General features: G+C 47.3%; 1 protein-coding gene across 1 annotated transcript in view; it reads left to right on the top strand.

The window, feature by feature from the left end:
* The first annotated feature begins 8,739 nt into the window (after positions 1-8,739).
* The window catches only part of CFAP300 (cilia and flagella associated protein 300), a 58,872-nt gene continuing 42,062 nt past the window's right edge, over positions 8,740-25,549 (top strand). Inside the window, exons 1-3 of the mRNA XM_083170076.1 lie at positions 8,740-9,030; positions 16,083-16,164; positions 20,224-20,296. Of these exons, the coding sequence (XP_083026202.1) occupies positions 8,918-9,030; positions 16,083-16,164; positions 20,224-20,296 (268 nt within the window). The 5' untranslated portion in view covers positions 8,740-8,917. The remainder of the gene's footprint in view (positions 9,031-16,082; positions 16,165-20,223; positions 20,297-25,549) is intronic.

Raw genomic sequence — 25,549 nt, 5'->3', positions numbered from 1 at the left:
TGCATCTAAAACTGTGATCCTACACATACTTTTCACACTTAAATAACTAATTCTACACAATGGGATCTAGTTGTCTGCGCCTGATTTCCTCGTAGCACGGAACGTCCTCCAACCAGCCAACTCCTCCCATTAGACCGCTTCCCTGTAATACTAGGCACATTTCTACACCAACTGGCATGGGACGTCTCAGCAGTATCTGCTCTGTTATTGGTAAATTCCCCGTTGAGATGGAACAGCATACCTCCCAACAGTCCCGATTTTATCGGGACAGTCCCGATTGTCAGGGCCTGTCCCGCTGTCCCACCCGCGGGCGGCAGTGTCCCGCGGTGTGGGGGGGCTGTTGGGAGTCCCCCCTGTCAGCTGCTAAGCAGCGGGGAATAAACGCTGTGCGCATGCGCACAGCGTCTATTCCCGCAGCCAGGGGGCTGGGGGCATGGCTAGAGGCTCACAGAGCCTCTGGGTCATGCCCCCATAGTGGCAAAATGGGGAGCCGCGAGTATAGGCCACGCCCCAAATTAGTAAGTTGGGAGGTATGGAACAGTTACATTGTGGTGAATGCGAGTTCCTGCCATGGTGTACTGCAGAGCGTTGTCAGACTAGTAGCTGTGATTCCATAATGAGGGAACCACAGTGTGACGCCCCTATTATTAGTAACTATAGGACGGCCATAGTTGTTGCTGACATATCCCAGTACCGCACGGCCGCCTGCAGCCAGCTGTTGTGGTGGAGGGCGGCCAGAGAGAGAGTTTGTAAACATCTCACTTCTTTGCATCAGTCAATGACATTTATAACTAATTCCAGATCAGTCAGCGGATGGTCAGCGGATGGGATTACGACATCCAATGTTGTAACTATAGCTCTCCTGCCGTTCCTTCAGTTTATACTGTGCGATGAGCGAAGTGCAGGCTACTAAAAGGAGCCGTAAAAGAAAATGGAAAATTGTGTTAATTACCAGCAGGATCTGTCGCCCTTTCTTAAATGCATCAAATTCAGGAGTAAGGGGCCTATTCAGTGATGTTTCCAGTCTGCACAAGTGTGCGTAACTCTGACCCTTCCACAACTCGGCGATAGAGAGAGGCTGATCAAGGCCGACACTGACGTCACACGCCCTCCCTGAAACTGATTGGGCGTGCCTATGTTTTTCCGGACACTCCCAGATAGCGGCCAGTTACCGCCCCCAAATGCCAACTTCCTGTCAATCAACTTGCGAATGGCTTGTGAATAGATTCATCAGAGTATTTGGTCACTGCATGCCCAGTCGTGTGTTGTGCGAATTCGCAGAGCAGCAATCAGGTCTGAATGAGGCTCATGCTTGTCCTTTTGTTTCCTTATAGTAATGCATTCAACAGATTATGCCACACTGTTATGCCCCTTACAAATATGCCACACACCATAATGCCCCTTATACAATATGCCACACACCATACTTGCCTACTTTTGAAAACTTGACAACAAGCATTTTCAGTCCCCCTTGGCATCGAGTATGAAGCCCCTTAGCATCGAGCATGAAGCTCCTGGCATCGAGCATGTAGGTATGTGGCACTTATGTGTCAAATGTGTAATGGGCATTACGGCACAAGGGGGCGCGAAACATGCCCTTGCTTTGGGCACCGTAGCACCTAGCTACACCACTGTGAGGGGAGGCCAGACATTAGGCTGTGCCTGGGCACACCATGCACACCCCGGACACATGCCTATGATTATGTCTATTATTTTCTAAGACGCAACAGTAAAATGATAGTCAGAATCTGATTGGTTGCTATGGGTAACATCACTTTTTGTCATTTTTATAATCTTTGGTAAATTTACCCCCTAGTTTCTATTGAGCGTGTGGAAACCGAGTAATCTATGCCTTTGGGAACAGTATTTTGAGTTATGCAGAACCGGGTTGCCTACCATCCCCGCACATCTCCCCCGCAGCAGCGTTAACTTCCCGCGATTCACAGCTATTTGGGGGGGGGGCTAACTATGCAAATCCCATCATTTGGCCCCACCCCCTCCACAAAGACCCACAAATTGCGGGATTTGCAGTACTATAGGGGGTTTGATAACGTCTACATCAGGCCCCGTCCCCTGAAGTGCTGCTGACAGTCTCCTCTCTGACGGGCTTCTCCCGGATGCAGAATAATCAGCAGACCTAAAAACAACATTGTCTAGCCATGCAAATAATAATAATTACATCTGAACCTGACATCATCACTGGATCATGGTGTTAATTCCATGGAAAACTCCCACTACACCATACGGTCTTTAAGTCTAGAATCCAGCTCAGCAAGTTAGTGCTTTACACTTTCGGCACCTTCACTCTTCCTGAAGCATTCACCGGTTCACATTTGATTGACGTCAATATAAGGAATATATTAGAATTAACAAAGGTCATGACATCATTCAAAGATAATGCCTCTAAATATAGACATGTTGAACGACCTGCAACCAAATGCCACTTGGGCTAATGTGGGTCTCCCTTTGAATGATAGCTAGTTCTATATAGATTGAATTTAACCCTCTGAGCGCCAAGCGAATTTGACAAAATAGGTGTGAAAATTGCCCAGCAAACATTTTTATTCACCATAATGACCTGTCATGTTTACCTTTTTTTTTTACACAATATTTTTTATTTGAATTAATATAACAAATTTGAGCGACGCTGGCATTTTTAGCGGATATTTTGCAGATCTCTCAAAAGAGATGTTGGCAATTAAAGGGTTAAATAGAATATGTAAATGATATGCACGGGGGGGGGGGGCATTTTATAGTATGAAATCTAGAAACGTCAGCAGTGACTGATTAAGGAATATTAATCAGACGGTTTATCAGTGATGTCATTGACTGAAAATAAATTGATGCCTTGGCTGTGTGTATATCATGGTGCTACTGTGCAGACTCTAGTCTTCCTGTTCCCCAGAGAGGTTTCTTGCCCTAACCTAAGATGGCCACTGATATCTCTACTGAACATGTGTAGGGACCATCTTGGGACCGTGTAGGGATGGCCATTGGTGCTTTCACTATTGATGGTTACCATCGATGGTGATAGTACAAACAGTCATCGATGGCAGCATAATATCTAATGAATGACCATTGATGTTTTTTTTACTATCGATGGTCATCTGTTTTCTTTGATTGACTGGCCCATGGGCCAATTAGAACTTGGGGGCATGGCTTTATGGGTGCCAGGTTGAAGCTCTGCTTCAGGTCGCTGCGCCTTCGGGAGAAAAAAAAACTATTTTGTTATGCTGTGCCATCGATGGAGGAGAACCTTGTGGTTCTCCCCATCGATGGAAAAACTATCCATAGTTAAACCATGATGATCTTGAATATGCTAGGTAATAGTTAACAAATTGTCTGCCCTCCTAAAAAATGACTCTGTAGTAACAACATCGGTTGGACACTTTAATCACTATTTCTGTCTATTTGTAGAGTATGTTTGTTATACAGCCCCAGGCTATCTATGTTTTCCTGTCCACAGACTCAGTGCGTTTTATTAAAATAATTCCTTTGGAGCTGCAAGTGCTTTGATCGATGTGTGTGTGTTAAGTTGGAGAAACATTTTAAATAACCACTGCTAAACCCCATAAGCATGCCAGTAACAAAGCAATGCAAACACAATTGTTACTGTGAACAGCTAGCCAACCGCTTTCTAATAATTTGTGCTGGAGATCAGCAATGGTACAGTATTATTGCTAAATGCAGAATTATATAGATGCAGAGCATTTGTGACGGGCTATAACGTCCGAGTTCACTGGATTTGCAGGTTGCCGGCAGGGAATTCTTAACAGCATTGTAGGCCACAGGCAAAGCAATGCATTTGGGGTCACTGGGGGACACCCATTTAAAGGAAAAAATTTAAACACACCCCTCCGGTGGTCCCATGCCATCTCCCCACTTGCTACCATACAGTAAATGGCTGTTAGAACTCTGATTGGTTGATAGCTGTAGCCATCCACCACTGAGCATGCTGACAGCCATTTTCTGTTTGGCTGCAGTTGGGAGGCAGGTAAAGAATGCTGAACTCTGATTGGTGGAGAGCTCCAGCCATGCACCAATCACCATGCTGATAGCCATTCACTGTATGGGTGCAGGTTGGGTTGCAGGAATAAAAGGCTGCCTGGTCACTCTGTGTGGGATTCACAATCAGAGCGACCAGGAAGTGTTCTCTACTGCCACCCAAGAAGCTCAGGAGGCAGCTGCCCACAGCCCAATCTGCCCTAGCTCGAAGGCCCCTAGAATTGGGGGGCCCTTGGGCAGCTGCCCATTGAGCCCATACAAGGCCCTGGTTGCCTGCTGAACTCACATGGTAAAACCATGTCTTACAAATGATTGCTGCTTTAAAAAAAACATCTGATTGCCACACCCCTGTGCAGAGCCTAAGCAGAAATTGTATACCCCTCCCTTTTAGCCTAAAGATCCCAATACACTAGCATGAGGTATCACATGTATCCTCACATCTCTGCAACTCCCTGCTGGTCACCTGCCAGCTTAGATGTATCGTATACAATGCCATTCACGGCCCCAGATAACCATGTATGCTTGTGGTAGCCATGGCAATCTACGGATCCAATGTGCGCGTGACCACACATCGGATCATAATCGACAGTAAATCACATATAATATGACACTTTGCACGATATATCGGCCTGATGGGTTGAGATCGTGTGAAAAAGGGCCATATCGCATTAGTCAATGGGGGCCATAACAGGGTACAGTTTAATAAATCCGAGCATTTATCCCTGACTCACAGAGTAGCCACCATTGTTCTCCATTGGACTAAATAGACAGTTAGGTGAGCTGTCTTTAATCGCAGAATCACATTGATTGCTGTCCAGAAAACCATATCTGTCTCTTATCTCTAAACACACCGGAGAGAAAGCTAACAAATTGCACCACTGTGTGTTTAGTCACATATCTGCCTTTGAAGAACCGGCCCAGAACCTGCCACAGGAAGCAGTCCTGTACGAAATTCAAGATATTCCAGTTCTTCTTGGTGTAAGTATAGTTATGAAATCCATCACTCCCTTTAAAGCAGCTGACTGAAGAATAGATGAGAGTTGTTAGTGCACACCTGTGTGACACCCCCAAATTATGTAAGGTCACCCTGTCAGCAAAGCAGAGGGAACGGTTTGATTTAGTCACGTATCACTGAAAAGCAATTTCCTTTCAGCAATTACTGCATAATGAGAACATTATTCTAATGAGGAAACACACTAGAAAGTCCTAGCTAGAGAACCAAGTGAAAGTGAACATTTGTCTCACTATCTCATCATCATCCTCACCACCACAATGACTGCTTATGCTTGTTGTAGTATATCTGAGGTGCCCTTCAGTGAATTCGCAGCCTTGAGAGTCCACCAAACCCTGCCTTGCTAATGGTTGGCTGGCACTACCCATTCACAGGGGCGACTCGCTTGCAAGGGCACGCGAATGTAGGGCATAGCCAACAGGTAGATAGGCCGTTCAGGTAGTGGGTGGTATGATTGCAACAACGTGGCCCTGTTCCGACTATACAGTGCTGAGAAAGCAGACTTTGGGCCAGATGCACTAAGCTACAAGAGTGATAAACAGCCAGCCAATCAGCTCCTACCTGCCATGTTACAGACTGTGTTTGAAAATGTCAGGCAGGAGCTGATTGGCTGGCTGTTTATCACTCTCCATTTTATCACTTTTGAAGCTTAGTGCATCTCGCCCATTGTCTAGCAGGGGTGGGGGTACAATAACTCAATTCAGATTTTTAAATGACTGCACTGTGTACGGATCACAATACCCATGCGCAACACTAAACAGAGACAAAAAACAGTGAATTTTTTATCACAAGCCGGCCACTGTTTGCTTGACAGGAAGTCACCATTGGGGTTAGTAGCCAGCCGTTACGTGGGAGTGTCAGGGAAAAAGCAGTTGTTCCCGGGCATTTTCAGGGAGGGTGTGTGATGTCAGCTCCAGCCTTGATCAGAGTTGTGGAAGGGTCAGGATTAGGCACAGACTGCACACAGTGCAAAAATCATTTGATGGTGAGTGAGTTGCGGATGGTTTTGCAGCTGAGCGGCGATCGTCAACATTTTCGCAAGCTATTCGAGGATTTGACAAGGCGCGTTTTCACTCTGGCAGGAAGGCAGCTATATGATCACAGGGCTGTGCAAAATGGCAGAGCAGCGATCTGGTCTGAATACTCCCCTCATTTTAAAGTGATTTAGTCGGAACCGCATCATCTGTTCCCCCTCAATCTGTCCACTTGTGCTCTATAAAGGGCAGCCAAGGGGAGTCTGGGAGGCTAGCGGGACATGCAAGAAACTCACCTACCTTTCTGGGGGGCCACCTGATTTTTGGGAGCCTCACGGCTGTTCCTGGAGGGTAGGCATGTATGGATTGGTTCCTGGAAAAGTGTGGTTATTATCTCCCTGGGCATATTATGTTGACATGAGAATGTCACATGATAATAATGTCGACATGTAGTCGGCAGGTGAGATATCCACACACTTCATCAACATTCATCAGTGCTAACTTACCTGCTATCGGATCCCTGGCGGATCTTCTGTGTCTGGCCAAGGCCAGCTCTACCATTAGGAAACTTTAGGCTGCTGCCTAGAATCTGGGGACACCCTTAAGTCTGAATATTATGAAATTAAGGATGACTCTTTATTGAAATTTATTCAAACTGCACTTGTTATACTGTGGATGCCACCTCCAGATGTTCACCTGAAGTTCTGGAAAAATCGGTATTGGTGTGTGGGTGGTGGCAGGAGCCGTAAACTGAAGTTTTTCCTAGGGTGCTGAAAGAAACCTGCACAGGCCCTGTGTTGGGTGGTCACATGATAGTAAGTTCTAGCTGTCATCTGAGTAACCCCCGTAACCCCACGTCCTGCAGCCCAATCCTCCTAATCCATTAATATAGCCTAACCGTAATGTCGGCAATCTACGGAATGTTGATATTTCAGATGATGACATTGTTAACATGTCAATATTGATGACTGCTGACATCATACTTGCCGACTTCTTCAAACTCCTCTCCGGGAGAAGCCCGGAGAGGAGTGAGAGGGGGGCGGGAAGAGGCTACGTTTTGGGGGCAGGGCGAGGCTGATGTCACTAAGCCCCGCCCCCATGACTGGCAGCTGCAACCATTTGCGGGTCCGTGGATGGTGGGAGGAGCTAAAATGACGCGAAATTACACGAATCGTGTCATTTTAACCCCACCCCCTCTCCGCGGACCCGCGAAATTCTGGGGTTAATACCGCAGGGAAGGGGGGAACCAGGGCTGTGAGGAAAATGCGGGAGACTTGCCCCCCTTCCCGGGGGCCGGGAGGGGGACCTGATTTGCGGGACCCTCCCGGCCATTCCGGGAGGGTAGGCAAGTATGGCTGACATTGAGATTGTCAACATTTTGACTGCATCCATAGTAATAAATGTAAACCATGTAGTTGTTAAAATGTTAACATGCACCAATACCGACATTGTCAGAATGTTGACATAAGGGTTAAGTTGTTGCCTGGAGGGATAGTAGGGTTACCACCTAGTCCCTTTAATTCCGGACACATATTAATTACACAGGTTCTGTGGCTGGCTGACTTTAAGACTCCACTTCACCTAATTTTAAACTGCCACAGAACCTGTGTAATTAACATGTGTCCGGAATTAAAGGGACTAGGTGGTAACCCTAAGGGATAGGGTTAAGCTGCGGGGAGAAAGTTAGGTCAAGGATGTGGGTGTGGTGAGGGGGGATTTGGGTTAAGGATGTGGGTGTGGCAGGGGGTATTAGATTAAGGCATACTTGCCTACCTGACCCTCTCCATGCGGGAGAAATTGCTCTGTTCCTGGACTTCCCTGGTAATGTATGATTGCCATCACCTGTGGGGAGCTAGGTAAAGATATTTCAGCACAGGTGATGGCGATCATACATTACCAGGGAAGTCCAGGAACAGAGCATTTTCTCCCGCATGGAGAGGGTCAGGTAGGCAAGTATGGATTACAGATGTGGGTGTGGCAGGTGGTGTTAGGTTAAGGATGTGGGTGCAGGGGGGATTAGGTAGGTTAAGGATGAGGGTGCATGGGGGTTGGTGCTGTGATATTGTGGTTATGGTAGAACACTAGACAGAGGGTTACGGAGGATTGTAGATCTGATCCAGAAATGTCAACATTTCATTACTTGTCTATAAACATTATGACTATGGAGAATAATTTTTGTGGTACTTCCTCATCTTTGCGGCCATGGCTGAAACCAGTTACGTTAGCTGCTTTCAGAATAGCATCATCGTCCCTTCGCAGGCTCGGTGGCTAGCTCCACTCCACTCCGCTCGCCACAACTTTACTAAAGCTAATAGATGGCGGCGTGGACACAGGAGGGTGGCATGGACCCAGGGTGGTGCAGATTACGCTACATAAATTCCGTAGCATAAGCGGTGGCCGCAAAAATGAGGAAGTACCATTTTTTCTTTATTTATGTAGCACCTCTATATGGTGAAAATTGGTCGGCACACATAGGCAGACGTTAGTTACCAAGTGAAAGGAATGAATGTCTCAGGGCATATAAAATATAATGATACATCATACCTCCCAACATGACCCTCTCCAGGAGGAACACATTGCTCTGTTTCTGGGCTTTCCTCTTATTTTATGATTGCTATCACCTGTGGTAAAATGCCTTTCTTGTCCATTAACCTGTTTAAAACAGGTGATATCAGTCATTAATTAAGAGGAAGGTCCAGAAACAGTGCATTCTGTCCCTCCTGGAGAGGGTCATGTTGGGAGGTATGCTACATTTGGGGTGAAACAACTGCACGGTATGGGAGTCTGTGTTTAGCAAGTAAGTGAGCGGAACGTTTGGATAAGGTCTCTAGTTTCTGGGGGGGACTCTGGTCTCTTGCACCGGCAGTTCTCAGTTTCTATAGAGACGGGGACGCACTGGTGCAGCGATCAGCTGACCCCAGGGAAGATGTCAGCTGGAGATGATCGGTCCGGAGCTGCAGCATTCACCTTCAGCCCACTGCCTGAGCGAGCCTTCGGCTTCCTGGGGAGCAGGGACACCCGGGAGCTGCTGACCAAATGGTAACTAGCAGTGTTCTACCCCGCACCTGCCCGGCACCCCAGCAGGTCCCTTGTCCAAATGTGTCCCCTCCTCTGCCTATGTCTATGCCAGAGCCAGGCATCGTGGGGCGCTCCTGCTGCTGCTAAACTTTACTACTCCTTTACAGCATGCCCTTACAATGTTTTCCTGTTAGGGTTGAAACTTATGAGGCATGCTGGTGTTTGTAGTACGACAGCACCTGGTATGCCCCCTACTTTGTCCACCGCTGATGTCTCTCGGTGGATGCAGGCATCAGATGGCAGCCGTCAGCGTCTTTACTGTGCAGCCTCTGATGGACTTTTATCACGTTTGTAAATGCCATCAAATGATTTAAGGCACCCCAACAGTCCAGGTTTTAAGGATATCCCTGCTTAGGCACAGGTGACTTAATTAGTACCTCAGTCGCCATCTGTTCACAAGCAGGGATATCCCTAAAATCTGGACTGTTGGGGTACGTCTAGCGCCAGGGGTTGGGGCGGGCAGGCGGCTTGAGCACACCTCAAACCCCCACCCAAGGGCGTAACTACCATAGGTGCAAGGGGTGCAGCCGCTATGGGGCCCAGAGCTGAGGGGGGCCCCATATTTACTGTCTAGTAATATGTTTTACATACATTTATCACCATCAGTTCATAAATGGGGGCCCTTACAAACTTTTGCTATTGGGCCTACTGATATATAGTTACGACCCTGCCCCCACTAATTAATTATACTTGCCTTACCCATATATCTGGAAAATGGTAGTATCAGCACCATTTTCCCATACATGTACTGTAGGATCAGGCACAGGGGCACATTTATCATGGATCGCATTTACAATACGATCTGGGCGGAATATTACGGCCCAGGATCGCATTGCGATCCTAACGGTGGGATGTATCATCCCTGACACACAGTGACCATCCCTGTGATGCACTGATCAGGAAGCAGTGGCGTAAATATAAATGTTGCTCCCCCCTGCCAAAAAGTTTGTTTCTGAATCTCTCATCCTATTCAATCTCACCCAGTATGTCAAAATACAAATATCAAACTTAAGGCATACAATCAACGAGATGGGCGCTGTACCAAAAATAGCAATAAAATGTAACTATGGTTGTGCTGCAGAACAACAAGTCCTAGCAAGCCTCCCCGACTTACAGGGACTCTGAGAACCACAAGTCCAAAATACAGGGGACCCCCAATCTTTTTGTCACCCTTATTTTTGGAACCAGGACCTGGCGTTTTTCTTAGCACCCTCACTAAATGTCCGGTTAACTCCCATAGCCGACTACTTCCTGTCAATCACTTTAGAAAAGGCTAGTGAAGGAAAAAAGTAGCAGGATTGTGCCGCTAGAGGGCGCCGCCCACGCGCATTGCGGCAGATTCATATGCACAGTATATCGAGAATCGTGCAGGGTGCGAATTAGCACAGCACCGATCATTTCTGAATCGGGTCTATGGGTCTGAGAGCTGGATCACTAGTACGCGTATGCGATCATCTTAGTAGTTGCATCTCACGTCTGTTAGCTAATGCAAAAGCTTCAAGAAATACCGGGGTATATAAAATACTTGAATATGGGTTATAAGTGTGGACGCATTTTGGCCCTCACTCTGGTTGGCTTGCAAAGCAGTATGATTTCACTGCTTTGCGGGCCTTCTAGTGCCGCCATTCGCCCGAACGCTCGCCCCCGGCTATTTGCAGATTTTCCCCGCAGCACTGTGAATGGATGATATGCATATACATCCATTCATAGCCTTGTGTGGGTGCCCAAAATCATTCAATGGTCGCCGACCAACAAACGATTTCTGAAGGGCTCGCTAATCTATCTCGCTCTCTGGTGACTTAGATTAGCGGCTCCCTGCTCCCCGAACAGGGCAAGCAGCTGAGATCCGGGGACGTCAGCCGCCCGCCCCCAAAAGGCCGGTAGCCGTCCCCGGACACCCACAACGAAGACCTGCACAAGTGCATATTCGCTTATGCGCAGATCTTCAACATCCCTGAATTCGCAGCGGGGCGAATTGGTCAGAATGAGGGCCTTCATTCACTGCTGCTGTGTCTAAACTCATTCACTATAAATTGACTAGAGCATTTCTGCACTGCCGGCCTATTAAATATGTAAAAATAGGAACAGGATTACTATGAATACATTTTATTTATAAGACGCCTCGCGTGTTTCGCTGTACCTTACATAGGGCATACAATAGAACAGCACAGGAAGATGGAACTTAAAATTACAGTTTTTTGTTAAATAAATAACAACAGGTAACAAAGCGCACCACAATGCAATACACACTACAGCTTAGATGTAAGTAGCAGGAGAGAGCTGTACGTGAATGAGAGGAGAAAAGGGCTTTAACAACTAGAGGTAAGAGGGCCCTGCAATTTACTGGGGAGAAGGGGTGACTGATGACATGAGGGAGGAGTTAGGATTCCAGCAGTCCAAATGCCGGTGTACCAAATACAAGTGCAGGTGGGGAAGAGAAGTTGGGTCAAGGCACTAGAGGGGACATAGGGTAAGGGTTAGTCTATGGGAAGGGAGGGTTCGGGTTTGGCTGCGGGGGAGAGGATTAGGGTTTGGCAGGTGGAGAGTGTAAGTGTACTTACCCAGCCCCTGTCTGTATTCTGTTTAGCAGGATGCACCTATTGGTCCCTTTTACCGCTGGCATCCAGTCTGCTGGCCATGCATACTGATCCCCTTGGACACCTCGGGCATTAACATGCAAGACAAGCTCTGAAGTCACCCGTTTTGTGAGCTTTCCATAACTGCATTACCGCTTATGCCTCAAACCTGATGACTGTTGATGGCTATTAATGTCTGTTCTCTCTTTTATATATGCTTAGCCTCACTATGAGTTATGTACTAAGCAGTGATAACACTTTCTTGTGTTGAAAGAAAATGCGTTGATCAATGTTTTAACAGCTTTACCAAACCAATTGCTGTTTACGGAGTCCGTGTAGGAAGTTAAGGGGATCTCCGTTTCTTTGGCGGTTACTAAACTGGATGAAACTGGTCTTTTCGCAGTTTTTGTAGCGAAACATGTAATCCCGGTACGATGTTCCGTGTAGTTACCTATTGGTACATGTGCAACTTTGCCTCCTGCTTGGAGATAGTTCCTTTCATGCTCAGCTCACCATGTGCATTCACATTTCTGCTCAAGTGCCACCTCTTCCTGCGTATGTGTAGGCTTACATGGTGTCTGCCAGAAAGCCTAATGCTGCCCATACATATGTGCGATCGGATTCGATGCGACATTGCAGTGGGATGTCCATCGAACCCGATTGCATCTTGTGGTGCTAAAGTGTCCCCTTTGCAGCACCCGATGTCGCATGCCATCTTGAGATGGCACATCGAGTGCTGGAAGAGGGCGGGCAGAGGGCGGCGTTATGTAGCGCTAGCGGTGCGGCGGGGGTCAGTCAGTGGTGGCGGCAGAATTGTTTAAACACTGGGCAGCCCTCTGATTGTCTGAGCTATCTCTGCCAATCAGAGGGCTGCCCAGTGTTTTAAACACTTCTGCCGCCACCGCTGATAGACCCCCGCCACCCGCTAGCGCTTCTTGCGCTACATAACGCCACAATTTCTCATCCAGATGCGGTCGAAATCGAAGGATTGCATGCGATATCTCACATATGTATGGGCAGCATTACATGCAGCATTACACTACCACTGGAGGTGCATACAGTGGGCCTAATTCAGTAAGGGTTGCATATGGTAAACTACTCGCAGCAGTTTAGCATTATGGATGCCAATCCTGGGCATTTTTCAATCCCTAATATAAAAACACAAAAAAGGCAGGCGAGGAACGGGCAAGCAGAAGCGGCTGAGAGTCCGGAGGGTCTGGGAATACCCGGTGGTGAGGCCGGAACTGCAGAGCGGCCGGAACTGGACATCGGCGGCGCAGGGGTGGGACGGGAGCAGCTGGGCAGCGAGTGCTCAGACGCTGCCCGGCAGTCTAATCCCAACATCTCAGGATTGGAAACTCCAATCCCGGGACCCCAATCCCAGCAATTTTGGGGCCAAATCCCACGATCCCACATATACTGTATGATCCTTAAGCAATGCAAATGCATACCACCCTCTGCCTGCAATTTCGGTTAGAACACACCCCACCCAAATCTAAAGGGGTGTACACATGGGACTCAGTGATTTGGACTGAGCCTCGTTTGATCAAGATGTAGTTAAGCCGTCAGGCTAACTACATCCGGCTAGCTCCAGGAACAGCGGCCAAATACACTGTATGCTGGCTAACCTTCTAGGCTTTGAGGATGTGTACATTGCGTAACTCTCTCTGCACATGTTACATCTGCCTCACCTGCAGTGCAGCATGGTTTTTTTTCCATTCGCACACAAAATGTGCCCTGAGACCAGGTCTGAATTAATCCCAGAGGCCGTGGAATTGGCTTACAGCTCTGAATCAGGTTCAGTGTTTAAGTGAACATATTTCCCGTGGCAAGCTGGTTATACATGGGTTAATTCGTTCGGATGGTGCACAGTGAATTGTCCTGCAGCACAGGCAGAGGAGACCTAACACAGTGTTGTCTGTTCCTTACTGGCTCCTTCTACCTTTGACTTCAATCACCTTGTTATGTGCCTGCTAATAGCGGGTAAATACCATTAGCTGAGCTGCCCGCCCTGTCTGAGGGTCTCACACTTATATAAACTGCAGCAAATACATCAGCAAACCTCAAATGACTCCATCCTATGACTGCTCTGTGCTGCTACTACTGCTGGGAAACCCCTCTCCCCATACAACACCGGGGAATGGATTTATCAAATACGAGGGATCAGGCTGGTTGTTTGTACGGAGTCAATGTGACACCTTCACACGGCTCTCACATTTGCTGAGATTAGCCCGTCATGTAATGAGAGATCCTGTTAAAATGGGGGATACCGGCTACTCTGTAAATCTAATATTGTTTTATAATTCCAGGGTTTAAATTCCTGGGCACCTGGCAGCCTTTCTTCCTACTGTAGGCAATAAATATTATGTTATGTAAAGTAAACTTATCTGATATTTAAAAAAATATACTCGAAGTGGCTCATTGTTATATGTATTCCATTTATTTCATTTATAATTAATTTATATAATTTAATTTATTTAATGTGTTATTTTAATAGTATTAAAGTATTTTAGGTTTATGCCTTCTTATACTGCTTTGTCTGCAATCTGTAGATTCCATTAAAACCTTGTAATGGTAATGTCTTGTATAGTACAAAAAAGAGGGTTATTCAATGTGTGTCGATATTTTTGACAGTTGGAAATATCGGGACATACCAATTCAATTGTTAAAAGTTGAATCTGCATGGTCGAAAACGGATGCTAAATTGTCGACTCTGCAGCCGTTTTCATAAAAATAAGATCGGCAAGATCTCCCCAATCCATGTGTCTTCCTACCCTGAAAAAGTCCCTTGAGAGAAGGGACGAAACGCGTTGACACTTTTCTTGAAAACCTTTACTCCTGCTACCGAGACGCACACACTGACGCTACTGTGCTCCAGCAAATACATCGGAACGGGGACGCTAATCTGGACACAGAACATTCTATTACATGCAGTTCATCCCTGGCACTCGTAGAACTACACTGGGACATGTGACATTGCTTGTTTTCTTCCAAATACTGAAGGCATCATCCATTTACTAGACACTGCGATTGCACCGTACACCCTAGCCTGCTGTGAGTATATCATATTGGGATTATTCCACTTTGAATGTACTACGCTCGGTGCACCTAAGAGACATTCCTAGCTCCAGTAGTGCAACCAAGGAGCACACACTCACTTCAAGCGACTCGCTTTCCCACACTCCCGTGATATACTCACCTTATCACGCCGTGCATTAACTGCAGGTTAAATGTTGATATATTGCTGGTATATTCTTTTTGCATTTTATGTAATACCCCTTTCACACCGCCAAAGAAACCCGGGTTATTGCCGTTGCAACCCAGTGGTGTGAAAGCACAACCAGGTGGAACACGGCTCTGACCCAGGTTGCTGTGCAGTGTGAAAGGGTAGCCCAGGTCGAGCGTCCGCTCCAAGCGCTGCCTCTTCCTCCGCCCCCCGATGATCTGCCGCAGCCCCGTTTTATGTCAGTGACTAGACTTATTGCCGGGTCGATGTGGTAGCTTTCGCACTGCAAATGCCGGGTCACTACCGGGAGGAACCCGTGTCCAAATCCCAGATGTGATCCAGCATTTGCGGTGTGCAAAGGGTATAATATTGTTTTATGTGAATTTATTCCTTGTATATGTGGATTGATCTCCTCTTATATTATATTATATTGTGTATGTGCTATTTTGTCAGTACTTATTACAATAGATTGTATTTGTTTATTGATTTGAATATATACCATTTAAAAGGTGTCATCATTTTAAGAGAGTGCGCAATGTCTAGTAGATCCTACTACAGTAAACTTACCTATTGCTTGGTGTCTCCTTGTGGCCTATGATACACTGAACAGTCATTATTGTTGCCGTTTGGCTACAACTGGTACAATTCTGTGTTGTCAGAAATGAGGTAACAGCAGCGTATCAGTACTACAAATACTGCAGCGTGTCTGTCACACATTATATATTATGGCAATGATTCATTATCCCCCTATGTTCCCTAGTGAGATCATTGTAATTACCATTTTAGCAGGCTTTATATATATTTTTACGCCGTATTTTACTTCTGTTTCATTGTTCGGCTGCTCCTGTTTCATCATTTGGGCCTTGCGTATGGCTTGTATGGGGGGTACGCTACTTTAACTCTCTGCCATAGAACTACTTCTCCTATGATCTATACCAGACATGTCCAAACTGTGGCCCTCCAGCTGTTGTGAAACTACACATCCCAGCATGCCTTGCAATAGTTCCAGCATTAACTAATCGCAAAACTGGCGAGGCATGATGGGAGTTGTAGTTTCGCAACAGCTGGAGGGCCATCGTTTGGACATGCCTGATCTATACTGTAGTAGCTGATGAGGGCTACTCATGCTAAATGCTACAGTATGTGTAAATGTATTGGCAAAGATTTACATCCCAACAGTGCAACATGTTTCTGTTCTTTCTCTGTGTCAGGTCCATGAATGGAAGGATAACAGCCCAAGCTTTTCGCTATGACCAGTATTTCCAGCCCTATCAGAGGGATGACTTTGTCCTGGTAAGTGGTCAGTGTCCTATATACGTTCCTGCATTCTATGGAGTACATGCATATGATAATGCTGAGACGCCGCCTCCAATTGGCTAGTAGACTATTGGCACCATATAGGCCATCCCATAAAGCATAACCGATTGGACAATCCCATAGTGCTGGCCACCCTATTGGATTCCACCGGTCTCTTCAAGCAGTGCATTACATCTCTGCAATCTGCATAATCTCTGTAAGGAAGTGGGCGGTAGATCTGTCCATTCCGGCTGTTATCCAATAGTCTTCTGCTGTTGCATTGCCTTATCTTGGACCTGGCTGACTCAAAACATCTGCTGCTGCTTGGGTTTCCTCATCATTACAGGAGAACTGCACCTATAGATGTTTTTATATTATTGATTTAGGTCTCGTGTAGAGGTCTCAGTCCACGTAGCATTTCTTGGCATGTGCAATCCCTTTTTTAGATTGACTGACGTAGTATTTAGTACTGGCTTCAAGTTCTGAACAGACCCACTCCGAGGTCACTTAGACATGGTTGGTGCTGTGGAATACAGTAGACACTTAGAACCAAGGCCCTTATTCTGATCAGTGCGGCCGGATCCGATTATGCGGCCAGGACCGTGCGTGCGAAACCCCGCCTTCCATACGGATCGCCAACTCCGTCCGTACGCGGTAATAAGCTGGCCGAACGGACCGCACGTGTATTTTTCACGGAATACGCCTCCTCCATCTCAGGGAACCTCCCCCATCATTCGATGGTCGCAGACCATCGAATGCAGGACCGAGTGGTCCACCAGCTCCCGCAACCTCAGACCACACGGACATTTTTCCGTGCAAAAGCAGGGATCTGGGCGGGCAGCTGACATCCGGCGATGTCATATGTCCGCCCCCTACACGTGCATCACGGCCGCATTACCATACGTACGCCCAGCGTTTGCATGGGAACGCCCATGAAACGCGGGGCGTACGCATATGTTAATGAGCCCAAATAGCCCTTCACGCCCCTCTCCACCCCCTGTTCGGAGTGTTCACATTTCATGCGGGATTTGGCCGTAAGCCCCGCTCGCACATGCGCAGAGACGCCTCTGCACATGCGTAGACACAAAACATCGGCGGCACGAACGCACGCGGATATTACCGCACCGACCAGAATAAGGGCCCAAGTGAGGTACCTCTAAGCATATTTATACGTTTTTGTTAGTAAAGGAATCGGGCATCCAAAATGTAATGCCACAGATTGCCCGACGTCTGTTGGAGGACTACACTAGCTGAAGAGGGAGTACTGTGGGAGTCTAATGGTGACCTGTAACAAAACACTATGCTACACCTTTGCATGCTGTGCAAAATTCTCATTTGGATAAGGGGGTTTTGGCCACATCTTCTACTATCACGGGGGCGCTAGAGTGTAGCTGAGCATCAATGTCCCAGTTTGTGGATGAGCGCAGTGTTTGGTCTTTCAAGCCATGAGATTCCAAGCTGGTAAAGTTGCCGAATACGCTAGGACCACCTGGATGTTAAATAGAGGCGAATTTGAGCCAGAAGTAGAGACAATGAAGTAGTGATTGGCTTTATAGGAAGAGAACCAGAAGAATACTGTGCCACAAAGGTCTTTGAAGGGTGTAAGAAGACTGTAATTAACAACGTCAAAGGCAGAAAAAGACTAGTGCAAGAATACAAAAAGCGGCACCACGGCATTCAAATAGTCAGTCAAATTGAATTAACGTTTCGGGGAACACCGTCCCTGTCGTCAGAATAATAGATGATATTATTCTGATGACAGGGAAAAGTGTTCCCCAAAACGTTCATTAAATTTGACTATTTGACTGCTGTCATGACACATTTTTTACTCCTGCAATAGAGTAGTCGTGGATATGGAGATATATAATCACAATGCAAGTGTATACTGCAAGGAGGCATAGAAGGTGAAATGACTGGGCAGCTATTATAGCGAATGTGAGATCTGGTGATGTATTTAGTGGCAGGCTTATAGCAAGAGACTGGGAAATTGATTGTAAATGACTTTATCAGATGCCAGGGCAAAACCACTTTGTGTCCAGCAGACATAACGTATGCTAACGACCTTTCCATATTTATATATTTATGTGCTACTTGTTGGATCCGGCTTCCAGTAAGAAGTACAATACCCTGTACTCTGCTATAAGGCTACATCAGGTAATCTCTAAATCCATAAGGGAGGGCAACCAAAGTCTACTCAGAAATAATTGTACCAATGGTAATTGTCCCAGGGAAGGAAGGAGCACTGTGCAGTATACCGAGACGGAAGGGGGTGGAAAATCACACGCCAAGTTGTAATACCCCTTTGTGCAGCCTTCATCAGTCCTTTGCATTTCTCCATGGTAGGTGTCCTTATACAGCTGGGATGGGGAACTGCTACGGTTTTGCTGTTCGGCCATGCTAAAGCTGTTGCAGGGCATGCTGGGATGTGTAGTTTAACAACAGCTGGGGGGGGGGCAAATGGTCCCCATCCCTGTTATACAGGGCGGCAAGTCAGGGGCAGGAACAGATCACATGGAAACACTGCTTGTCTATTTATTTAAATGTGGGGGCGGAGAGGCGCTACATCTGACTGGTGACGTGTGAGTGTCTTACACGCATGCGCGTCCCTGTTTTTTGGCGGCAGAGGACGGGAACCCTGCCCTTCTCAGGTTCAGGGAGACGGGCAGGGTTAGGGAGGGGTGTGGGGAGGCGGCAGGGACCGGTGGACATCGACGGGGAGGTGTTGGGGCCCGACGGGGATGCGCATGCGCGTCTCCTTATGACCGGAGGCGGCGGCTGGCGGTTGGCGATCCGACCACCAGACCCCAGCTAAACGAAAGGCACTCCATCTGTATGTGACTTTAGTGACTACCCACTACCATCCTATGTGGGCAGATTCCATTGGTTAAAAAAAACACACAAAAAAACATATGCCTAGATGATATAAAACACTTGTGAAAACTCAGAAGACAAACAAATTAGGGATGGCCAACTGTGCCATTGCCATCGATGGCATACTGTGCAATGGATGATCATCAATGTTTTTACCTATCGAGGCATCCATTCTTAAGGTGCCCATACACTAGTAAGATTTATCTGCAGATCTGGCTGGTTGGAACAAAAACATGGTTATGGATGAGTGACAGTTTGTCAGTTTTCCAGCATTTCCAAGCAAATGGTCAACTGTCATTTGCTCTCATACATAACCATGTTTTTGTTCCAACCAGCCAGATCTGAAGATAAATCTGCGTGTGTATGGCCAGCTTTAGACTGTGGGCCAATCAAAACATGGCGGTCAGGGCTTCGTGGGTGTTGGGGGTGGAGCTATGCTCCGTGTCCTGACCCCTTGGGGGGGGGGAAATAAAAAAAATTATTAGTTTATGCTTGACATTGATGGAGGGAAACCGTCTGGTTCTTCCCCATCGATGGCAAAACTATTCTACAGCGACATAAACCATCGATGATTTTGAATAATTGATGGTCGATGGCCATCGCTAACATAAATCAATGTATTCGACTTTACTTGCAGTAGATCACGTATACAAATTTGTTCAATCATGGAAGAATGACCCTTTCATGTGAATAACAGAACAAATGCTGCTGAAATCAAAAGAAACCAACGTTCCCTCATTAGCATAGTATTACTTAAAAAAAAAAAAGTCACAAATAACAATAAATATTGGGGCAGATGTATTAAGCCCTAACAAGAGATGAATGCAAGGGTGATAAAGAGCGATGAACGTCCAGCCAATCAGCTCCTTACTGACTTTTTTCAAACACAGCCTGTAACATGACAGTTATGAGGTGATTGGCTGGACGTTTATCTCTCTTTATCACCCTTGCATTTATCTCTTGTTAGGGCTTAATAAATCTGCCCCATTGTTGACAATGACGATCCTGTACCAGATGGCAGTTGACGTTAGTCATAAGCACGATGTAAATAATCAGCGTATTTAGCTCTTATGCAGCCTATAGGTTTGTGGTTGCTGTATTGCGCTGGTGATTATGGCGTTAGGAACACGTTCACACATAGATACCACTGTGCTAATACAGTAAAAGATTTATTTTCCTATGCAGGCCTTCTTCCAAGATCCCAATGTGATTTCCCACCTGAAGTTACTCTCCAGCTCCGGACAATGGACTACACTGGGTAAGCTTGTTACTTTTCTGGTGTCACTCCACCGCTCTATGTGGGCACAGCTAACGTTGGTATTGGGGTGAAGGTATCCTGTACATATGTCATAAAAATACACTTTAATCCCCTGAAATTCTAGAACCTCTGCGAGATTTTGGGGCTGCTGATTGGCATACATCATATCACAAAAACATATGTTGTAAAGTGATATTCCCACAGGGGTATGATAAAAGTATACTTATTACAGCAGCGTAGAGTAGCGCATCATAACTCAGGTAATGCCCTTCATCATGGGCTCCATACACGTATAAATACACACACATCTGCTCTGGATGCTGCTTGCACCTCTCTGCCTCCACCTCTATCCCTCCTCTTCGTACACCTCTATCCCTCCTCTGCGTACACCTCTATCCCTCCTCTGCGTACACCTCTATCCCTCCTCTGCGTACACCTCTATCCCTCCTCTGCCTCCACCTCTATCCCTCCTCTGCCTCCACCTCTATCCCTCCTCTGCCTCCACCTCTATCCCTCCTCTGCCTCCACCTCTATCCCTCCTCTGCCTCCACCTCTATCCCTCCTCTGCCTCCACCTCTATCCCTCCTCTGCCTCCACCTCTATCCCTCCTCCGCCTCCACTTCTACCCCTCCTCCGCCTCTATCCCTCCTCCGCCTCCACCTCTATCCCTCCTAAGCCTCCACCTCTATCCCTCCTCTGCCTCCACCTCTATCCCTCCTCTGCCTCCACCTCTATCCCTCCTCCACCTCTATCCCTCCTCTGCTTCCCCCTCCATCCCTCCTCTACCTCCAGCTCTATCCCTCCTCCACCTCTATCCCGCCTCCGCCTCCACCTCTATCCCACCTTAGCTTTCTATGGGGGATTTAATGCTGCCCAATTTACTAATATCCTGGAGCTACCGCCATCTGAAAATAGCAGTAGCCCATTGTAGCCTATACAGATTGCACCGCAGGTTGGGCAGAGGGTTCTCAGGAACATTCCTCAGAATGACCGCGCATGTGCAGAGCCTATGGCAGCCGGCAGGGCATATCGCAGGGACAGGTTTGTTTTGACAACGCTCATTCTGTGGGTGCCTGTTGATAAACATTGCCGATAGGATCTCACATTGCAATATGAGATCCTATCGGCTGCATATATTAACAGGGGGGTCATATTCCGCCCAGATCGCATTTAATATCCGATCCATCATAAATGGGCCCTTATTCTGTGTTGAGAACTAAGCAAAAAAAGCTTCTGGAACTCCATAGATTCAGGGACTGCTGCAAATTGCCAAATAGTCTCTGTAAAGCTCTGCGGTATATGTGTGTTATATAAATGACTCGTCTTAAGGCCTGTCCGACGGACCGGCGAATGGTTATGCCACAGACATTCTAGGGTTAATTTGTTGGGAACCAATTAACCTACCAGTATATTTTTGGAATGTGGGAGGAAACCCAGGCAAGTACGGGGAGAATATACAAACTCTGCACCGTTAGGGCCATGGTGAGAATCTGACCCATGACCTCAGTGCTGTGAGGCAGTAATGCATTATATAGGGTAATAGGCTGCCGCTGCCACGGTTATCACAATCGGCCCTGTGTGTGATATTGGGCCTTATTCTGGTTGGTGCGGTAATATCCGCGTGCGTTCGTGCCGCCGATGTTTTGTGTCTGCGCATGTGCAGAGGCGTCTCTGCGCATGTGCGAGCGGGGCGTACGGCCAAATCCCGCATGTAATGTGAACACTCCGAACAGGGGGTGGAGAGGGGCGTGAAGGGCTATTTGGGCTTATTACAATATGCGTACGCCCCGCATTTCATGGGCGTTCCCTTGCAAACGCTGGGCGTACGTATGGTAATGCGGCCGTGACGCACGTGTAGGGGGCGGACATATGACATCGCCGGATGTCAGCTGCCTGCCCAGATCCCTGCTTTTGCACGGAAAAATGTCCTTGTGGTCTGAGGTTGCGGGAGCTGGTGGACCACTCGGTCCTGCATTCGATGGTCTGCGACCATCGAATGATGGGGGAGGTTCCCTGAGATGGAGGAGGCCTATTCCATGAAAAATACACGTGCGGTCCGTTCGGCCAGCTTCTTACCGCGTACGGACGGAGTTGGTGATCCGTACGGAAGGCGGGGTTTCGCACGCACGGTCCTGGCCGCATATTCGGATCCGGCCGCACCGATCAGAATAAGGCCCATTGTGTCACTTTACTGATGTTCCTTAGCCTTCGACTGTTAATGTCTGTCATTTTAATTATAAGTTTACAACTCATGGTGGGCCCACACCTTCTGCATCCTGTGTTACCAGTGATTGAGTCACACTGACAGTTGCTCTCCACACCCGGGTGATAATACCCTATACTCCTGTGCTGTACTCCCTGAGGACAGACCCAGCCTCTCAGACACAATAGATAAGGATTATCTGCCAGGTCTCAGGGACCATCATTATATTGTCAGCATTTGTATAAAGCATTTGTCGTTTTGTCTCCTATGCACCAGTTGTGTAGAGATTATATAGATGATATACACAGATGACATCACATACGTCCCTTTCCCTCCTATCCACTGAACTCTAAATTGCCTGTTGTTTCTTGCCAGATTATAAATAGGATTCCTTTTTTCGGCACATGTCTCCCTGGGCCTCTGTCATTTGACCTGTTTTGAATACATCATTCAGCTTATATATAGAACCACTTATAACAGGACCACAAGACCTTAACGTATGTTTTGTATGACTGGGCTCCCGGTCACGTCATATTTTAGACAGAACTTTCAAGAACTGCGATAACGGACATAAAGTAAATTCTACACACCAGACTTCTCTTACAAAGTATACAGATAGGGCCTCATACATATTTTCTGTAGCCACACCAAACTACCTCTCTTGGGACCATACTTGCCTACTTTTGAAAACTAGTTTCAGGGAGATTATAGTTGGTGATAGAATTTTGCACATTAAGATGGCGTGTCATGCTCCACCCAAAGGGCGTGTCTAGTTCCATATATGGTGAGAATGTGAAAAGAGATTGTGAACGGGGCCCCTAGAAGTGTGTACTGCTCTATATGAGAGGAACCTTTTAAAATTACTTAAATCGAAATGTAGATGAGCCCCAAAGAAAGAGCTACTATACTTGGTGCAGATGATTCAATGTAAATGTATCTATCTCCCGTTCCTTCTTTCCCCCGAAATGTAAAAGCTACATAATGTAAGCTAGGAGAAATGAGGGAGATTGCTAGACTAATGAGGGAGATTGTTGCTATGTCAGGGAGTCTCCTGCAGAATGCAGGAGGGGAAGTAACTATGGTGTAACAGTGTAATGTGGGCTAGGTGACATGAGGGAGATTGCTAGACTAATGAGGGAGAGAGGGAGATTGCTGCTATGTCAGAGAGTCTCCAGCAGAATGCAGGAGGGTAGTTAACTATGCTTGGGACTCCATGTCGCGTAAATCTGTCTTTTTTCCTTTTTTTTTACCACAAGTGTGACTTAGACACAATGCTGTGCAACTTGGACGCACAAAGAGACTGTGCTTATTAATGTGACACTTCTATATTGTGGGTGTGACTGAGTTTGTGGGGCTGATTTGCATCACAGTTTACGGTGGTCCGAAAACTGCACACACTGTATGCAGGAACCATCCCGCACATGTGCAGGATGGGTTCTGCTATTGCATCATAGTTTCGTGAATGCCCCTGCCTGATTGACAGGCAGGAGGAGCAGGGCTGGATTATAGGCAAGGTGACAGGGGTGGTCATCCTGGGGCCCCCACACATTTTGGGCCCCCCACACTGTTCAGCAGCACCTCATGGCCTGCACCCCCTTGCTCATCCACCATCAGCACCCACTGTGATCAACCTGGACGGGCGTGCAGGTGGCCAGCGGTGGCAGGCAAATAGTGGAGTCCTGCCCGCCGCTGGCCACCTGCACGCCCATCCTTGTTAATCGAAGTGGGTGCTGTGTGCAGCTACAGTACAGGGCCCCTGTATCTTCTGGTCCCGTCTCCACCGCGCACACACCCATCCGCACTCACAACCGGCCGTATGTAGGCCCTGATTCTAATTGACTCGGTAAGCTACGAAGCTTGCAGCTTACTGAATACTTGTAACCCGGCCCCAGTGATTACACCCCCCCCCACACACACACACACACACACACACACACACACTCCACCAGTTTCCCTCGCAACCATACGTGGGGATGAGTCACGGGCACCCCTCGCATGTGCCCGCAGCTGGAAAAAATCATTTGATGGTCAGCGATGGCAAGCAATTGGTACATGTAAATGCCTGGTACACACCAGGACGACTAGGGCCCGATCCCCTCAATCTAGATCCAATTCCGACCAGTTGGATGTAGATTGTGTGGTGATTGGGCCCTTTTCTGTCCTGGTGTGGACCGATACCGATCCAATGCGCGGTCCCGCGGGTCGGTCGTTATTCAGATCCTACCTGCTGCAGGTAGGATCTGAATAATGACCATACTGCCGGGTGCGGGTCGCCATTGGATCGGACCCGCTCACGGTGCACACCGTGAGCGGGTTGTGCCCCCCCGCATCATCGTGAGCGGGTCTGAAGAAACACTGACGACCCGCTCACAATGTGCATCGTGAGCGGTCGTCGTGGTGTGTACCCTACATAAGTCAGTGGAGACTGACTTATATATATTTACGGGCTTATGACCGAAGACAGGGTGGGCGGCTGACGTCCTCTGCCCACCCCAGCACACCTCGTCCTGCCCCCAATCCCATGGGAACACCCAGCGTGTTCATGGGGATGCCCATGAAATGCTGGCGTTCCCATGAGCGTCACCCGACTCATGTAACTTCCGTTGGAAATTAGCTTGGAACTCACCCCTGGCAACAAACATGTAACACTATGTGGCAACAAACATGTAACCCCCCTGGCAATAAGTATGTAAACCCCTAGCATCAGCACGTAAACCCCTGGTATTGTAGGTAAGCAGCACTTATGTGGCATAATAAGCATTACAGTGTGTGGTGTCATATGTAATGGGCATTATGGTGTGTGGCATAATGTGTAATGGGTATTCTGGTGTGTGGCATAATGTGTAATGGGTATTATGGTGTGTGGCATAATATGTAATGGGCATTATTGTGTGTGGCATACTGTGTAATGGGCATTATGGTGTGTGGCATAATGTGTAATGGGCATTATGGAGTGTGGAATAATGTGTAATGGGCAGTATGGTGTGTGGCATAATGTGTAATGGACATTACGGTGTGTGGCATAATGTGTAATGGACATTACGGTGTGT

Source organism: Crinia signifera, chromosome 2 (genome assembly GCF_055691185.1).
Source record: "Crinia signifera chromosome 2, ASM5569118v1, whole genome shotgun sequence".
Classification (NCBI taxonomy): Eukaryota; Metazoa; Chordata; class Amphibia; order Anura; family Myobatrachidae; genus Crinia; species Crinia signifera.
This window is presented reverse-complemented; position numbering and strand designations above follow the sequence as displayed.